General features: G+C 44.8%; 1 protein-coding gene across 2 annotated transcripts in view; it reads right to left on the bottom strand.

Annotated features, from left to right (window-relative positions):
• Positions 1 to 324: 324 nt before the first annotated feature.
• Positions 325 to 16785, bottom strand: part of MIEF2 (mitochondrial elongation factor 2) — a 41901-nt gene continuing 25440 nt past the window's right edge. For both annotated transcript variants that reach the window (XM_085628980.1, XM_085628979.1), the window contains one exon: positions 325 to 3353. In XM_085628980.1, coding sequence (XP_085485106.1) covers positions 2290 to 3353 — 1064 coding nt within the window. In that variant the 3' untranslated portion in view covers positions 325 to 2289. The remainder of the gene's footprint in view (positions 3354 to 16785) is intronic.

Genomic DNA, 16785 nt, shown 5'->3' with positions numbered 1-16785 from the left:
ATCACTTATTGGAGGCCACTGCCACAACCCTGTCGGTCTGCCGACATCCCCTCTCTTTTCATTAGTGTGCTGGTCTCTCTTTTTCACGGTTACTTTTCCATTCAAACTCTGCTCAACTGCTATTGTGCCTCCCCGGTTGGTGGATGTAGGTGAGACGTTACTGTAATGTTTTCTTTCAAAAATCAAAACGGATTTAAACCTAAAAAAGCACATTAACAGCTGTTAATGAATCAGTCCACAAGTCTAAATGTTACATCAAAGGCCGTGCTTAATATTCCACTGGACAATATTTCCATTGTTTCATGTTACAAGAACATACACTGGTTCAAAATAAATCTTTATTGGCACTAACATATACAAAAGATAGCAGCAGATTAAAGGATTTAAGAGAAAGTAATAGCATGTGATGTTTAAACACCCCATTCCAAAAGAGCACACATTTAAAAAATAGTCTCTTTCAAAGACCATCTTGTCTATTATTTGTGCAAAACTTGCAAGCGTCTTTCGACTGAACACTTTAAAGAACACACGTGAATAAAGTTAATTCCAGGCTTTGTCATAATTGCAAGTGGCAATTCAAAATAAACTTCTGATACAAACAACCACAACCAGACACCTCGAAGTTCATGTGTGGGGGGTGAGACCGAAGTGGGAGAGAGACGGTGTGAATAGGATAGGAAAGCAAACGCATATGCTAGGGGATTAAAATTCAGTTTCTATGGTACGAATCGCAACAGCAAGAAAAGAATGTGCAAATTCTTAGATAAGTAGTATGGCACGCTTTTGTTAGATCTACACTGTTTCATATAAAAAGGTTATCCACTTTTTATTCAGTAGGTTATTGTATTTTATAAAGTTAAGCAGAGTTTTATATTTTACAGAATCAGAAGCTATCTAAAAGAACAGACCAAACAAGGGAAATTAATTAACAAAATGGATGCACATGAAGATGGATCGATTAAGCTTTTCATAAATTATTTTTATGACATTCACTATTTTACTGATAAAACTAAAATCATATAATAAGCACAGACTCACAATGGTTTTATTAAACACTGGTAGCAACGATCTACACTCAGAAGAGAGGCAATGAGTAGAATATTAAACTGGTTTGACTACTTTGCATGGTACCCTTGTGACTCGTTGGTAATGAGCTGCTCCACTATTAACCATAACATTATTTACATTTCTGTTGCTGTTCTGGTACTGTACTCGCACCAAAGATTAGAACTGGAAATACGATTATGAAGTCAGGGAAGCATATCCTAATCCCTCTCATAACTTCAGCTAGAGGATGAACATGACGACTGCAATGTCACACTGGCATATCCACCGAAATGTATTCTAAGGTTGTAATCCCCCCACTCTGACAATAGTGATACCCGTTTTATCATATGCGTCACCGGAGATTAAAACTCAATTCAGTGAAAAGCACGTCTTCACCATCACTAACACTAAAAGGCGTCTGTAACCAAGTAGCCGGTAGCACAAGAGCCTGGCAGGCAGAACCATCACAACTGAAACTAGGCAACAAAATACAATTCATTAATCTGCAAGCCTCTCAAAATAGTTGCCTCAAATAGGATTCACCGAGGACCTGGCAGCCCTACTGCTCAAGTTAGGGCCTCCTGCTATTTCAGTATTAGCAATGCACAAGTTCCACTGTATGGCTGGCTATCTTTTTGGAATTAGTCTCTCTTCTGTAAAGCAAGTTCTTTTAATCTTTTTAAGAGCTAATCATTTTCTTCACCAGAGCTTTTACAAAGCATTACTGTTTCCAACACAAACGACTGTAGTAAAAGGGCAGCACGCGCGCAGAATCAGATGAAGCACCTGGATTCAGGTCATGATCATCACTAGTAGATTTACAAATAAAAAGGTGCTTAAGAAATAAGAACTAATTATTGCATTTCTTTGCCTTTTACGTGTGTCCACATTTTAAGCTAAGAATGGAGTGTTAACTTGGATCAGACAACAGCTGCTCAGTGGGATGTAGACAATAAGTGCATTATTTAGCAGACCGGTGTTGAAGACTTAGCCTAAATGTTTGGAAGAAGTCTCACAGTTAAGCTGAGGATCATATTCAAATAAAGACCTTCATTCCAAATCTTTTTTTAGGCTACATACTTTTTTGAAAATCTGATATTTGTAAAATTCAACACTTTATAATTCAAAAGAACAGTTCAATAACATACACAGTTGCCAATAGCTCATAATTTGCTTATGTATATACCCGTTTGCAGGTACTTTCAAAGAAAAGGGTTGCACACCCGCTCAGAAATATTTTCATTAGATGTGCTTCTGAATTAATACCTCCAGGCCAGGCAGGGCGCTGTAAAACGTATAACCCATCTCATCTATATCCTCTGCACGCAATTCAGAAAACATGTTCATTTTGTTGTTGAAATAGCACGGCAGGAAGCCATTCTCCAAGTAACCAATCAGCTCTTCGATCACCTGCCGAAACCTGTCAGCTAAGGCCTCTTCTCTCCAATCAGACTCTCTTTCACTGAGGTGAAGAATGACATGAGCAAGATGACTTCCTGTTAGTTTATTCAAACGCTGGTGACTCTTGCAGATGCCCTTGAGAATTTTGAGACAACACCACCGCATGCCAGCGTCTTTCTGATCCAAGTCCCTAAGCTGGCTGATTTCAGATGCATAAAAGCTCTGCAACCAAAGGTTTTCCACTGGACTGTTTTCAAGTGATCTAGCCAAGAGAACAGTGTGTCCCATTTTAATTACAGGCGTGACATCGATGCACAGCTGGATAGATTCATGGTCCACCTCTAATCTTAGTTCCCCTGGAGCCACCACAGGTCTGATGATTCCCCCCAGCATGCTGCCAATAGAAGGCCAGTTGATGGACCCCACCAGTATTTTATGGAAAAAATCTATAATCACATTTGAGGAAAGGTATCCACCAACTAAAAACCGATCCCATGGGCTGCTTCCACGAGTGATGTACTCCAGGTCTACACGCTTGACTAGCCAAAAGTCGGGGAGGTTCAAGATTGTGTGCTCTCCAGGAATAAGGCTCCAAAGTGCAGGCTCTAGCCCAAGAGGCACCATAAAACAAGCATGATCAACAGAGATGACTTCAAGACCATCAACCAGAGGCCCAACAACCTTCATGGCACCGAAAGGCAAGTTGGGGAACTTGTTGCATAGAAAGTCCTGCATTTCTGAGAGGATTGCTTTGGTGAGCTGCAGGCACTTAGAAATATCATCATCCGAAACCGTAATGTGACTCTGATAGTAATCAAGCAGTTTTTCTTGGAGTGTGAAACTAAGCGGAATCCTCTTTGGATCAACTCTGATCTCCTCCTGCACCAGCTCTTCACTCTGGGGATCTAAAGTTTTGAGAAATAAAGATACTTGGTTTAATATTTAGATCTTGGCTTACAATTGCACTGAATGCTGTTTATGTGACACTAAAAATACTGAAATCTTTGTAGGCCAAAGAGTAGTATAAAACTTAAGTTACCAGTTGTGGAACCAAGAAGCAAGTGTTTTAACTAGACCTGTGCAAGGTGATAAGAAACGAGTTACTTACCTGTAACAGCAGTTATCCAGTATTGGTGTCTTTCATAGATTCACATGCCTGAATCATTCCCCGTCGTCGAGACGGGAGCCTCCGGTACATAAAAAAGTAATGTCCTATAGACATACATAGAGAAAAATAGGCCTAAGGGCTTCCCCCTTAGCAGCCTATCCTAGTCCTTATGTAAAAAGGACCAAACTCTTAGAGTCAGCCAATCAGCTATCACCTCCCTCTAGAACCTTCCTGGCAGGAGCCTCAGTCCCTCAGATTTTCGTACGCACCAAGCTAGGTAGGTGTAATATAGTTAGAGAGAGGCGAGAGTCCTTCCAGGGGAGGCGGGAGGGTTGCATGTGAATCTATGAAAGACACCAATACTGGATAACTGCTGTTACAGGTAAGTAACGCGTTTCTTATCCAGTATTAGGGGTGTCTTTCATAGATTCACATGCCTGAATCAGAGTAGTTAGCAATACATTATGCACATTTCTGATGTAACATGCCATAAAGGTATTTGAGATAATACAGTATTATCATAACAGTTCGAAACATTGGCATACATCAAAACAGTAAAACAGTAAAGAATGTGCATACCAGGATGGCGGGATGTTGGAAGGCTCACCTCACTGGAACAGATGGCGAAGCACCGCCTGGCCCACTGCCGCATCCTTCGTAAGTTCGGCATCCAGGCAGTAGTGTCTGGAGAAGGTATGCGGTGACTTCCACGTCGCCGCTCTACAGATGTCCAAAATCGGCACTTCAGCGAACAGCGCTGCTGATGTGGACATCGCTCTGGTGGAGTGTGCTTCCACCCTGTCTCGCAAAGGCCGTCCGGCCCCTTCATGGCAGAATGCTATTGCAGAAGAGATCCACCTTGAAATGCTCTGTTTTGTTAGAGGCATACCCAACCTTGGCCTGCTGTAGGCCACAAATAACTGCGATGACTTTCTGAAGGTTTTTGTCTTGTCTATATAAAACTTAAGACACCGTTTGAGATCCAGAGAGTGGAGCGTCCTTTCTGCTGCCGTGGTAGGGTTAGCGAAGAAAGAACGTAGGACCACCGGCTCGTTGAGGTGAAAGTCTGAAGGCACTTTCGGTATGAACTTGGGATTTGTCCTCAGCACCACCCCGTCCTGTTTGAACTGCATGAAGGGTTCCTGAATGGAGAGAGCTTGCAACTCGCTGACTCTCCTGGCAGATGTTAGAGCGAGTAACAGAGCCATTTTCCATGAGATGTACTTGATGGAAGCTCGGTGAATGGGCTCAAAGGGGTGCTTCATGAGTTGGTTAAGGACCAAGTTTAGGTGCCATGTCGGCGGGACCCGTCGAGGTCTTGGAAAGGACCTATAAAGACCCTTAAGGAACTGTTTAATAAGTCTACTGGACCAGAGAGACGGGCCTTTGAAAGTCCTGGTAAAACGTGAAATTGCTGCCAGATGCACCTTTATGGATGCATGCGCTAATCCGGACTGTGCCAAGAGCAGGAGATATGGCAATATCTGTTCAGGCGTGATATGAAGTGGTCTCAGGCCCTTCTCCGAGCACCATACACAGAAGCGCTTCCATTTGAGAGAGTAGGTTTTGTTGGTACTGTCCGCCCTTGCTCTTGCTAGCACGTCCCAGCATTCCTGCGGGATGTTCAAACGGCAGAACTCTCTGTGCTCAGGAGCCAGGCCGATAACCTGAGCGATTGCAGGTTCGGGAATTGCACCTGCCCGTTGGACATTGTCAGCAGGTTCGGGTGCTGTGTTAGACGAATCGGTGTCCTGATGGAGAGGCGATGAAGGTCCGAGAACCAGTGCTGCCTCGGCCAGTACGGGGCAATCAGGATTAGGGTACAGGGCTCCGCCTTCATCTTCCTGAGGACCCTGGGAATCATCGGGAACGGTGGAAAAGCGTACGCAAATACGCTGAACCAGCCTATGGAAAAGGCATTTCCGAGCGACTCCGGTTGGGGATGCCAGCTTGCGTAGCTTGGGCATTTGGCGTTCTCCCTGGTGGCGAACAAGTCGATTCCTGGGACCCCCCATTCCGAGAATACGTGTGTTAGTGCACTCTCGTTGAGCTCCCATTCGTGGGAGAGGGATTTCTGCCTGCTTAGGGCGTCCGCAATGGTGTTGTCTTTTCCCGGAGTGAGCGAACGCGCTCCTCCCTGCTTGTTCAGATAGTGCATCGTCGTGGTGTTGTCCGTTCTGACGAGCACATGGGAGTTCTGGATGCGTGGTAAAAAGGCTTGCAGCGCTAGGTACACAGCCCTCAACTCCAGCAGATTGATATGGAGGCGTTGCTCCTGATCTGACCATTTGCCACTTACTCTGAGGTCCTGAAGGACAGCTCCCCAGCCCGCTAGAGATGCATCGGTGGTGATCACCAGTGGCGCTGCTGGAAGCAGGAACGGTAGTCCCCTCGACAGGTTTCTGCAATCCTTCCACCACTCGAGGCTTTTGGATATTTGCGGTGTTATGCTCATAATGTCCTCGAACGAACCTGTACTCTGAGTCCACTGGTTCGTGAGAGCTTCCTGCAATGGACGCATCCGCAGCCTGCAGTGAGGGATGAGTAGTATACAAGAAGACATCATTCCCAGGAGTGATTTGAAGGTGCGAACTCTTAGGGACTTCCTTGATGCCACCGCCGTGGCCAGCGATATGATCCTGTTTTTTCTTTCGTCTGAAGGAAATGCTCTTGCGCATTCCGTATTCAAGGTCGCCCCGAGGAAGGTGATGCTTCTTGTTGGGGACATATGTGATTTTTGAAGATTGAGAGTCAAACCTAGATGTTGGAAAAGATTGGTACAAGCGTTGGAGGATTTGGTTGCGCCTACAGCCGTGGGCGCCTTGACCAGCCAGTCGTCTAGGTAGGGGAAAACTTGGTGACCCATTTGACGTAGGAAAGCTGCCACAGGAGAAAGGCACTTGGTGAAAATCCGCGGAGAGGATTTGAGGCCAAACGTAAGGACCTTGAATTGGTAGTGCTGTCCTGCCACCTCGAAACGTAGAAACTCTGTGCCCCCTAAGTATCGGGATGTGATAGTAGGCATCCTGAAGATCCAAGGATGTCATGAAATCTCCTTCCTCTAGAATGCCTAGGATTTCTTGGAGTGTCACCATCCTGAACGACTGACTCTTCAGGAAAGAGTTGAGTGCCCTGAGATCTAGAATGGGCCTCCACTTCTTTTCTTTCTTGCGTATCAGAAAGAAGCGGGAGTAGAATCCTTTCTCCCTCTGAGCCGATGGAACTCGCTCGATCGCTCCTTTCCTCAACATCTCCGATATTTCTCGGAGCAGCAGCCGCAGATGCCTGTGTGGAAACCTGCGGGGAGGGGTTGCAGGCGGGATGGTGGTAAATTCTAGGGAATGGCCGAATCTGAGGAGTTGGAGCACCCAACGATCTGAGGTGATGATGCGCCAATTTTTCAGGAAATGGGTCAATTTTCCTCCAATTTGTGAAGAAGGAGATGGTAGCTGGACTGGCTGGAGTAAGCGGTCACTGGCGTCCGCCAGTGCCCCTCTTTTGGTTCTTACCCTTGAAGTTAGATCTTCCGTAAGATGACTGTCGACCCTGTTGTTGCTTTTGCTGGTACTGGGTCTTATTCTGGAAGGAATACGAGGACCTATTCTGGAAGGATCCTCTGTAGGAGGACTGGCCTCTATATTTGTTGCCCCGAAAGGACTGATTCCTTGCCTGCAAGGTTCCAAGCGCTCTAGCCGTGTCAGTATCCTTTTTAATGGCTTGGAGCGCCTCGTCAATTTTATCCCCAAATAGATGCTGTCCGTCGAAGGGCATATCCAGCACCTTCGTCTGCACTTCCTGCCTGAACGATGTCGCCTTCAGCCATCCTTGGCGGCGCAGGACTGCAGCCCCAGCCAGTTGACGAAAGCCTGTCATGGCCACGTCTATGGCGCAGTCGATGATCTCGGCCGCAGAGGTCTGGCCCTCGGAAAGTAGTGCCTTCACCTCGTCCTGAACCGCGCTCGGAAGTTCTGCTAAATATGGGGCTATATCCTCCCAAAGTTGGCGGTTATAACGCCCTAAAAGGGCTATGGAATTTGCCACCTTGATGGTCATTGCCGAAGTGGTCGAAAACCTCTTGCCTATAGTGTCTAATTTTCTGCCCTCCTTGTCCGGTGGTGCTGACAGAGGCGAGGAGGGATTTCGAGAATTTTTCTGGGCCGCTTGGGTCACGACCGAATCCGGCTTCGGGTGGCCAGTCAGGCAAGCTGGTGCCGTGGACGGAGCTTTATACTTCTTATCCAGGCGTGGAACAACCGCAGGAACAGAAGCCGGCGTCAGCATTAGCTTCTTTCCCTGTTCCCAGAGAAAGTCGATGATAGGGATCGATTTGGTCGTCTTCTTCGTCTGCTCCTTAAAGTCATGGAGGAAGCACTCCGTCTCCGCCGACTCCATGACCATATGGAACCGCGTCGCAGCCCGTTCAACTACCTTATGAAAACCACCAATATCCACTGGCGGTGAATCAGCTTGGCGCGGTTGTGGGGAAGGTGGTGAAGATGCTACATACTCCTCCTCCTCATCCTGGTCCGACTGGTCTCCCTGGACCTCTCCTTCCTCTATCTCCTCCGCCTCCTCATCCGATGACTCTATCACCTGAGGTGGCGGTTTCTCGTGGCAGACCTGCGTAACCGGCCGTGATTGCTTTGGGGCTGTCGTTGGTGGGTTTGTAGTTGGCACTGGGACCCCTGTATCCAGCCTTGGTGGTTCCGGGAAACGTTGTTTATAGTCCCTGATAAGGAACTTGAGGTCCTTAACTATTGCCAGAGGAAGGCATACCATTGGAGTGACCTCCGTGCGAACCTGCTCCTGGACGGGGCGCTCCTGCGCGCTTGTATCTTCCTGCTCCTCGTCCGTGCTTTGGCATTTGACATACAGTTCAGAAGGGGAAGTAGCCTGTTCAAAGAGCTCCTCTTCAGACTCTTCACTCTGCAAAATCTCCATAGGCAAATTGGTTTGAACCTTGCTTGGAGATGTCGTTTCCGGTGTAATCTGTGGTCTGGACAGTTTGCCAGGGGCAGATCCTTGCACAGCAACCTCCGCGGTTTTCCGTCCCATGGACGACGACGACGTTCCCGTCAACGGCTCCGTCGTCGACGGTATGGCTGTCACCAACGGTGTCCCCATCGAAGATATTTTCCTCGTCGACGAAGTCTTCGTCGACGATGAGGTCGTAGACGATTCAGTCGTCGTCGACGCCTTCGTCGACGATGCCTTGGTCGTCGACATCTTCGTCGACGATGCCTTGGTCGTCGACGCGCTCGTCATCGACATCCTCGTCATCGACTCTTCCGTCGACGGAGGGCTCCTCATCGACGAGGTCGTCGTCGACGGGACCATCTTCGTCGTCGACGAGGTTTTAGACGACGGCTTTAACAGTATAATGGACGAGATAGGGGTACCTGCTGACGATGATGAAGGGGTCGTCGTCGTCGACGAGAGGACCGACGCCGCTGTGGATGTGGACACGGTCGTCGTCGCTGTGGAGACATGTCCTGATGGCCTTTTTTGCGCCGAGGATGGTGTCGCAATTTTTGTGGCCAACAGAGTAGGCTTCTTGAAAGTGAGAGAGACTTTGTCAGACACTGAAGATTTGGAAGATCTTGCCTCTGAAGACTTCTTGTGTGTCTTCATAGGAGGAGCGTCTGAGGGGCCAGGAGATGTCATTCTCGGCCTCTTCAGGGAGACTTCAGAGGTTCCGGAAAAGCTCGCCTCTGAGGAAACCACACTGTCTCTGTCCTTGAGCCTGTCCAGCCAGATAAGCAGGCGGCCCTCCCTGTCTCTCAAGGTCTTATGTGGGAAAGACCTACATATTTTACAGTCCTTAGGGACGTGGTCCGGATAAAGGCAATACAAGCATAGTTCATGCTTGTCGTCCACATGAAGCCTCTTCTTCCCACATGAAGAGCAAGCCCTGAAAAGGGCTTTCTTCTGGGATTCAGACATGCCAGGAGTTGTAGATTAATTAAACACTCACTGCAGCAAGAAGAGGCCTGAAGTAGTCAGCGTTGAAATCCTTGAAGAAGAAAGTCACCAAAAACGTGAACAATCTGGCTTGAAAGAAATCCTGAGGAGAACTCAGGTTGGAGACTCCCTAGCACAACGTGCGGTAGAAAATCTGAGGGACTGAGGCTCCTGCCAGGAAGGTTCTAGAGGGAGGTGATAGCTGATTGGCTGACTCTAAGAGTTTGGTCCTTTTTACATAAGGACTAGGATAGGCTGCTAAGGGGGAAGCCCTTAGGCCTATTTTTCTCTATGTATGTCTATAGGACATTACTTTTTTATGTACCGGAGGCTCCCGTCTCGACGACGGGGAATGATTCAGGCATGTGAATCTATGAAAGACACCCCTAATACTGGATAATTATGCTTGAGAAACTTACAACATTTTTGAAAAGTTTCACAAGATCTGTGACATTTCTCTCAATTCTGCATTTTTTCTTTTTTTGGACGCAAGAGGCCTGTTCGTAAATAAATGTCTTGCTTAAACAAATTTTCCACTCAAATCAATCAATTTCCATTATCTTGCAAGACTATTTATTTTACACAAATGGTTTGCTTGCACAATAGAAGATGCGCAAGATAACTGCATACACCACATTTCTTCATTATAGAAGCACAATTTCACAAACTTTTATTGGAATTTTGGGATATTTTGAAAACAAATTAGGTAATTTCAAACGTACAACCACACCAGTGCTTCGCTAGGCTGGTCAACAGCAGAATACATTCTCTCCTAGTGCAGCAGTTCCTTTATTCAGCCAAACAGTAAGATCTACAAAAGCAAGCCTACAGTTTTAAAGACTGCATAAGCAAGCAATATAAAAGCCAACATGATTAGCATTTGTATAGGAAAGTGGTGTTCAAGTGTTTAGGACACAAGGAACGTTTAGAAGAAGCAATGCAAGCGTCCCTCATCCAGAACAGATGCAGAAGAAAGTTGCAGTACAAGCTTCATTCATGAACACATCACAAACAGCGAAGATGCAAGTACTGCTCACAATCGGAAGGGAACATCAATGCACGCTTCCCCCTCACACAAAACTGGTATGCCATGAGCAGAAACATTAGCAGCATCCTTAAAATACTGATACAGCACTGACAAAGTACATGTCCCACACTGTATTTCTTCCCTTCTTATTTCTCCCCTACCCAGCAGTCATCAACTGTTTGCAGCTTGGACCTTACCCACTTGCCTTCAGATAAAGGTTGTAGCTGCTGTAGAGGTCCTTTTCACCAGTGCCCTCTATTCTGGGGCAGCAGCGTATTTGAGGCTCACCATATCAGGATGGGGTTGCTTGCTGACCCAGTTCAATCTCTTATCTTACCTTGAAGCCACTGCTGTCTGGCTAGCACACAATTCTGCACCATTGTTCTCTGTCGTCTGGTTTGAGCACTGATGGACACGTAGTATTCTAGTCCCATGGGTGTCACAGTGACTGAAATCCCTCTCAGTAGCCCTATCCCGACGTACCGGTTAGAAAAGATTGGCAGTCGCTCTAGTCAAGGGTACATCATGACCCTACTATCTCCTGGGCCCCCATTGCCACTTCCACCCTATAACTAACTAATCGTTTTTTCCCCTTTGAGTGAGTTGGAAGACCCGGACTGACTGGCTTATTCATCCCCGACTGGCTCTCAGATTTCTGCTACTCTGAACCAGGAACTTATTATTAGGGAAACGAACACCATTGCAGTCTTTAGTTGGAACATAGCCGGGGTACAAAGTAGGCTCACAGACACAGGGTGGTTGTGTATGATAAAGAGTTATGACATCATTTGTCTACAGAAAACCTGGGATACCAAGGGTTGTTTATATCTTGACTGTTTCTCCTCATACTTTGTCCCAGCAACCGGCTCCTCTAGTGGACGGGCCAAGGGCGGTCTAGTAACCCTTGTAAGACTGGAATACAAGTGTACAGTACAGGTCCTAAAGTCCTCCACTATGACCTCCCAGGGTATCCTTTTAACATTTCCAAATAAATGCAGATTGCTTCTCGTTAAGTTGTAGAATGCGGTTACATCTAAAAAGGAGTCCAACAAAATTACCAGTAGCCCTATAATCATTTCCGCTGCAATACACAGACTAATGACATACAAAAGGGACTGAAATGGTAATATTTCTACTAAATAAAAGTGTATTCCCGTATGCACTGTGGCATGAAATGCACAGCACTAGAAGTACAGCTAGCATATGTAATGTGTCTTACCCAATAGCCAATTACAATGCAGTAATTTGCCTTGAAGTGGTGCTATTTCTCCAAATCAACAAAAAAATCAATGGGGGAGTGGATCACTAGTCCCAAAAGAACCAGGGAATGCAAAGGTAGTACTAGGTACTGTTAAGGAACCCTCAATCACGTTTTTTAGAGATCGATTTGAGCGGTATATTTTCGTTCTCCGCTTCGTTATTAACAACGTGACCGCATCATCATCGGGTTAATGCAATGCTTCCTCCACCGGGAGGTCGTCCCACTGGTTTTTTTTAGTAGTGATCGTAGAATAAAAAAAGTGAGTTCTGGTGAAGTGACATTTGGTTAGAAAAATATATAGATTAAAAATCCCGTGGAGCCAGTAAAATATCTTTAATTGCACTGGATGCGGGAAATTATAAAAGGTCTTCGGTGTGCACCTAGAGGTTAATTATGGCCATGTGCACTGTAAAAGAAGTGTCCATAAAAAAGGTCGACATGTTTCAGCCCTTCAAATGCCCCGGAGGGTCAAGTGGGCTTTCTTCTGGACCTAAACAGTGAAGAAGACTCTAGTATTCAGGAGGTCTTCCAGTGAGTGAAGGGAGATTTGTTAATCCCAAGTGTATCTGTTCAATTTGAACCTCTAGTCGTCATTTGGAGCGATTAGGGATAGGGAAGAGGGTAGAGGGAATGACAAATAACAGACCTTGTTAAAAACATATACTCGATAGAGTACAGACGTTGCTGGTTATTCTCAGATGTATTCACAATTGATAAACTGCTATAACAACTAGAAAATGGCAATTCTTTAAAAAGTGAGGGACTGTAAATATACCCACTATACGTGGCAAAATTCGTCCCTCCTTCCCGCAAGAATAAGAGGCAAACCATCCATCTTGTCATATGTTGGAGAATAGTAAATACACTTGTAATAAAGGCATTTCTAAAAGGTTAACAATGTTTTTATAAAGCAGTTGCCCCATTGTGTTGTTACTTATTATGGTTAAGAAGCAGTAACAGACATCTTACTTACAGAACATTTCAAATTCTTAATCAATGAGGTACTCAAATCAGAAGCGAAATGTGGTTATTAGCATGAGAAGGTCGTAAGGTTCCTCGTGGAGAGCATGCTAAAATGGTATGCTGATATTTCCAATAGCTCAGAATCATGCATCTAATAACTCGCAGGGGGGTAGGTTCTCAAGGCCATGATTGAAAACAGGTCTCTGGACTAAGCGTAGTGAAAACGAGGGTACGTTACTTAACATCAAAAATGTACTTGTATCTAGTACTGGTTTAGTTTACCAGAAAAAATAATAATAAGCGTTTGATTGTCACATCTTATGTTATGTTCTTTCATGGGATTGGGAGTGAATGCAAAATCGAGACCGTGTTAACTGGTCACGCGCACATTATTTGAAAACGGTCAGCACTCAAAGGTTGAATAGACCGGTTGAAAACTACGCATTTGTAAAAAATACGGGAAAAAAGGGCGCGTAAGGAATGAGAGCGTATGGCATCGCTGTTCTCCGACGCCGGGGGGACCGTGTAAAGCAGATTACACGCACATTATTTTAAATTGCCTTTATTCAGAATAGTAAATAAAGAGATTGAGTGGCGGGGAATTGCCTATCAAGGATAACGTGTTAAATTTGGACTCGGGATAAGTGTCATGCAAAAGAACTAGGTCATGCAGCACATAAAGACATGTTAGTTCGTACCTGTTTGCCGTTATTGCAGGCTACAGCGGGTGTGAATGGGGCGGTCGCTCACGCTCTTTGTGGGGAGAGGAGCGTAGGGAGAGAAATAAAGTTCATCAAACTTTTGCCAATCTCTTACGTTGCGGTTACGGCTATCAGCTCTCATCCTTCTTACCTATTCGGCGTGGGACATTCGTCCAGTGCTGACTCTGCCCTCTTTTCCCGGTACTAATTCCGGTGCCTGTGTAGTGAGGTTATAAGGAGATGGAAAAGGGGCATAGACACTAAAAGGAGACAATGACAGAAGACTCGAAATGGATAAAGTTACGTCCAGAGCGAGGGGGAGAGCAATTGTCGTCCCAAATGGTTATAATGTATTTAGATTTGCACAATCTCATGTGTGTGGAAATAATATTCTATCACAAAACAGACAGATATATTAAATACAGCAGAAAAGCAAGTTGCTATATTTGAAGTGGTAGATGTTCAAGTAGGATAAAACATATCTGTAGCATTACAATGTGGCGACGATGTCCACAAACGGGTAATGGCATGTTGCCAGATCTTGAGGACGGCATTTTGTATAGGCTATACAAATCAGGAGTTCTAAGTGATCGGTTAATACAGTAATAGTTGTAAACAGAGCAGAAAATGTATGTAGTTCTCATGGATGAAGAACAGTTCGGTTACCTGAGTTCACGCAAATCATTAGTTTCTACTGACCAGTGTATTACCTGTAGAACTTCACAGATGAATTTCGTCCTTGTCGCGTGCACACGGTGTCAATAAAGTGGTATGATTGTTATAAAGGAGTCTTATTATTTCTTGAAGCTCAGCCATGGTATATTGTCATTCACTCCTTGTAAATGTGTCTGAAGGCGGTAGACCCATCTTTGTTCCTTTTCGAACAGCACTTTCTCAGCATTATTGTTCTTGATGGTTAGAGTTTCTAAAATGACCCAGCGTAGATCGTTGACAGTATGTCCTTTCTCCAGATAATGATTGCTCATTTTGGTTGTGCTCTTTTTGCACTTGATATTGCTGCGGTGCTCGCAAAGTCTTTGTTTTACTTTTCGGCACGTCATTCCAATGTAGTGTAAACCGTATGGACAAGTAATCATAGAGATAGCATGAGTGGTATTACAGTTGGTGTGGAATCTGATTGTCCATTTTAGATTGGGTAACAATTGTAGAGTCTTTGTTGCCGTTGTTAAGTGGCAAACAGAACATGATCCACATGGGAAATGTCCCGTAACAGGTGTGTTGTTCCAGAGTCCCTGTAGTACCGGTATGGTTGATTTTGCCAGTGGTCGCGTGTGTACAAGTAGATCCTTCAGATTCTTCGTCCTTTTGTTTGAAAACCTCGGTTTTGGCCATTTAAGTGTTCCAGAGGTAAGGATTCGCCAGTTCTTATTGATGATTTTTTTGACATCATTTGTCACTGTGCTGTAAGTGCTTACACACGTCACTAGGTCTGTTGTTGGTTCCTTAGTTGTAGTGCCTAGGCGGGTCTCTCTCTGTTGATTCCTTGCCCTCTTCGGACACCTTTTGATGATATTTCTAGGGTAGTCCCTAATTCGGAGTTTATCACTAAGTTCCTTCGCTTGACTTTTGTAATCTTGGATGTTGCTACAATTTCGTCTTAATCTGAGGAACTGTCCGTAAGGTAGGTTCTCCCTCATTAGCCGTGGGTGAAAGCTTTTGTAGGACAGGAGGCTGTTTTTGGAGTTAGGTTTAAAGTAAGTTTTTGTTTGTATTCTGTCACCTTCAATAAAGATTGTAACGTCCAGAAAATCCAGTTTGTTGGGGTTTGCTGTGTATGTGAACTTTAGCCACTCATCTCTGGTATTGAGCCACTGGTGGAATTCAGCCAGATTTTCATTGTTACCTTCCCATATTAAGAGAACGTTGTCTATATAACGTTTCCAGAAGACGATGCGGTTCAAAAAAGGGTTGGAGGCGTCATGGATGTGGGTGGTCTCGAAACCACCAACGTAGAGCCCCGCTACGCTCGGCGCGAAGGTACTCCCCCATGGAAGTACCATGGCACTGTTTGTACATGATCTTGTTGTACTTGAAGTGATTCTCTGTAAGCGCTAGCCTACAACATTCGAGAACAAAGTGTCTCGGTGTTCTGTGTTCCCATTGCTGATTAAACAATAACGTCTCCAGGGTTTCTAGAGTTTTTTGTTGTGGGAGACTGGTATACAGACTTTCGACATCTGTATACCAGTCTCTTTATTAACTATTCTGAATAAAGGCCATTTAAAATAATGTCCCCCCGGCGTCGGAGAACAGCGATGCCATACTCTCTCATTCCTTACGCGCCCTTTTTTACTGTATTTTTTACAAATGCGTAATTTTCAACCGGTCTATTCAACCTTTGAGTGCTGACCGTTTTCAAATAATGTGCGCGTGACCAGTTAACACGGTCTCGATTTTGCATTCACTCCCAATCCCATGAAAGAACATAACATAAGATGTGACAATCAAACGCTTATTATTTTTTCTGGTAAACTAAACCAGTACTAGATACAAGTTAATTTTTGATGTTAAGTAACGTACCCTCGTTTTCACTACGCTTAGTCCAGAGACCTGTTTTCAATCATGGCCTTGAGAACCTACCCCCCTGCGAAAGTTATTAGATGCATGATTCTGAGCTATTGGAAATATCAGCATACCATTTTAGCATGCTCTCCACGAGGAACCTTACGACCTTCTCATGCTAATAACCACATTTCGCTTCTGATTTGAGTACCTCATTGATTAAGAATTTGAAATGTTCTGTAAGTAAGATGTCTGTTACCTCTTCTTAACCATAATAAGTAACAACACAATGGGGCAACTGCTTTATAAAAACATTGTTAACCTTTTAGAAATGCCTTTAATACAAGTGTATTTACTATTCTCCAACATATGACAAGATGGATGGTTTGCCTCTTATTCTTGCGGGAAGGAGGGACGAATTTTGCCATGTATAGTGGGTATATTTACAGTCACTCACTTTTTAAAGAATTGCCATTTTCTAGTGGTTATAGCAGTTTATCAATTGTGAATACATCTGAGAATAACCAGCAACGTCTGTACTCTATCGAGTATATGTTTTTAACAAGGTCTGTTATTTGTCATTCCCTCTACCCTCTTCCCTACCCCTAATCGCTCCAAATGACGACTATAGGTTCAAATTGAACAGATACACTTGGGATTAACAAATCTCCCTTCACTCACTGGAAGACCTCCTGAATACTAGAGTCTTCTTCACTGTTTAGGTCCAGAAGAAAGCCCACTTGACCCTCCGGGGCATTTGAAGGGCTGAAACAGGTCGACCTTTTTTATGGAC

This window comes from Triturus cristatus, chromosome 10 (assembly GCF_964204655.1).
Source record: "Triturus cristatus chromosome 10, aTriCri1.1, whole genome shotgun sequence".
NCBI classification, from domain to species: domain Eukaryota; kingdom Metazoa; phylum Chordata; class Amphibia; order Caudata; family Salamandridae; genus Triturus; species Triturus cristatus.
The sequence above is the reverse complement of the archived record's forward strand: the minus strand, read 5'-3'. Positions and strand labels throughout refer to the sequence as shown.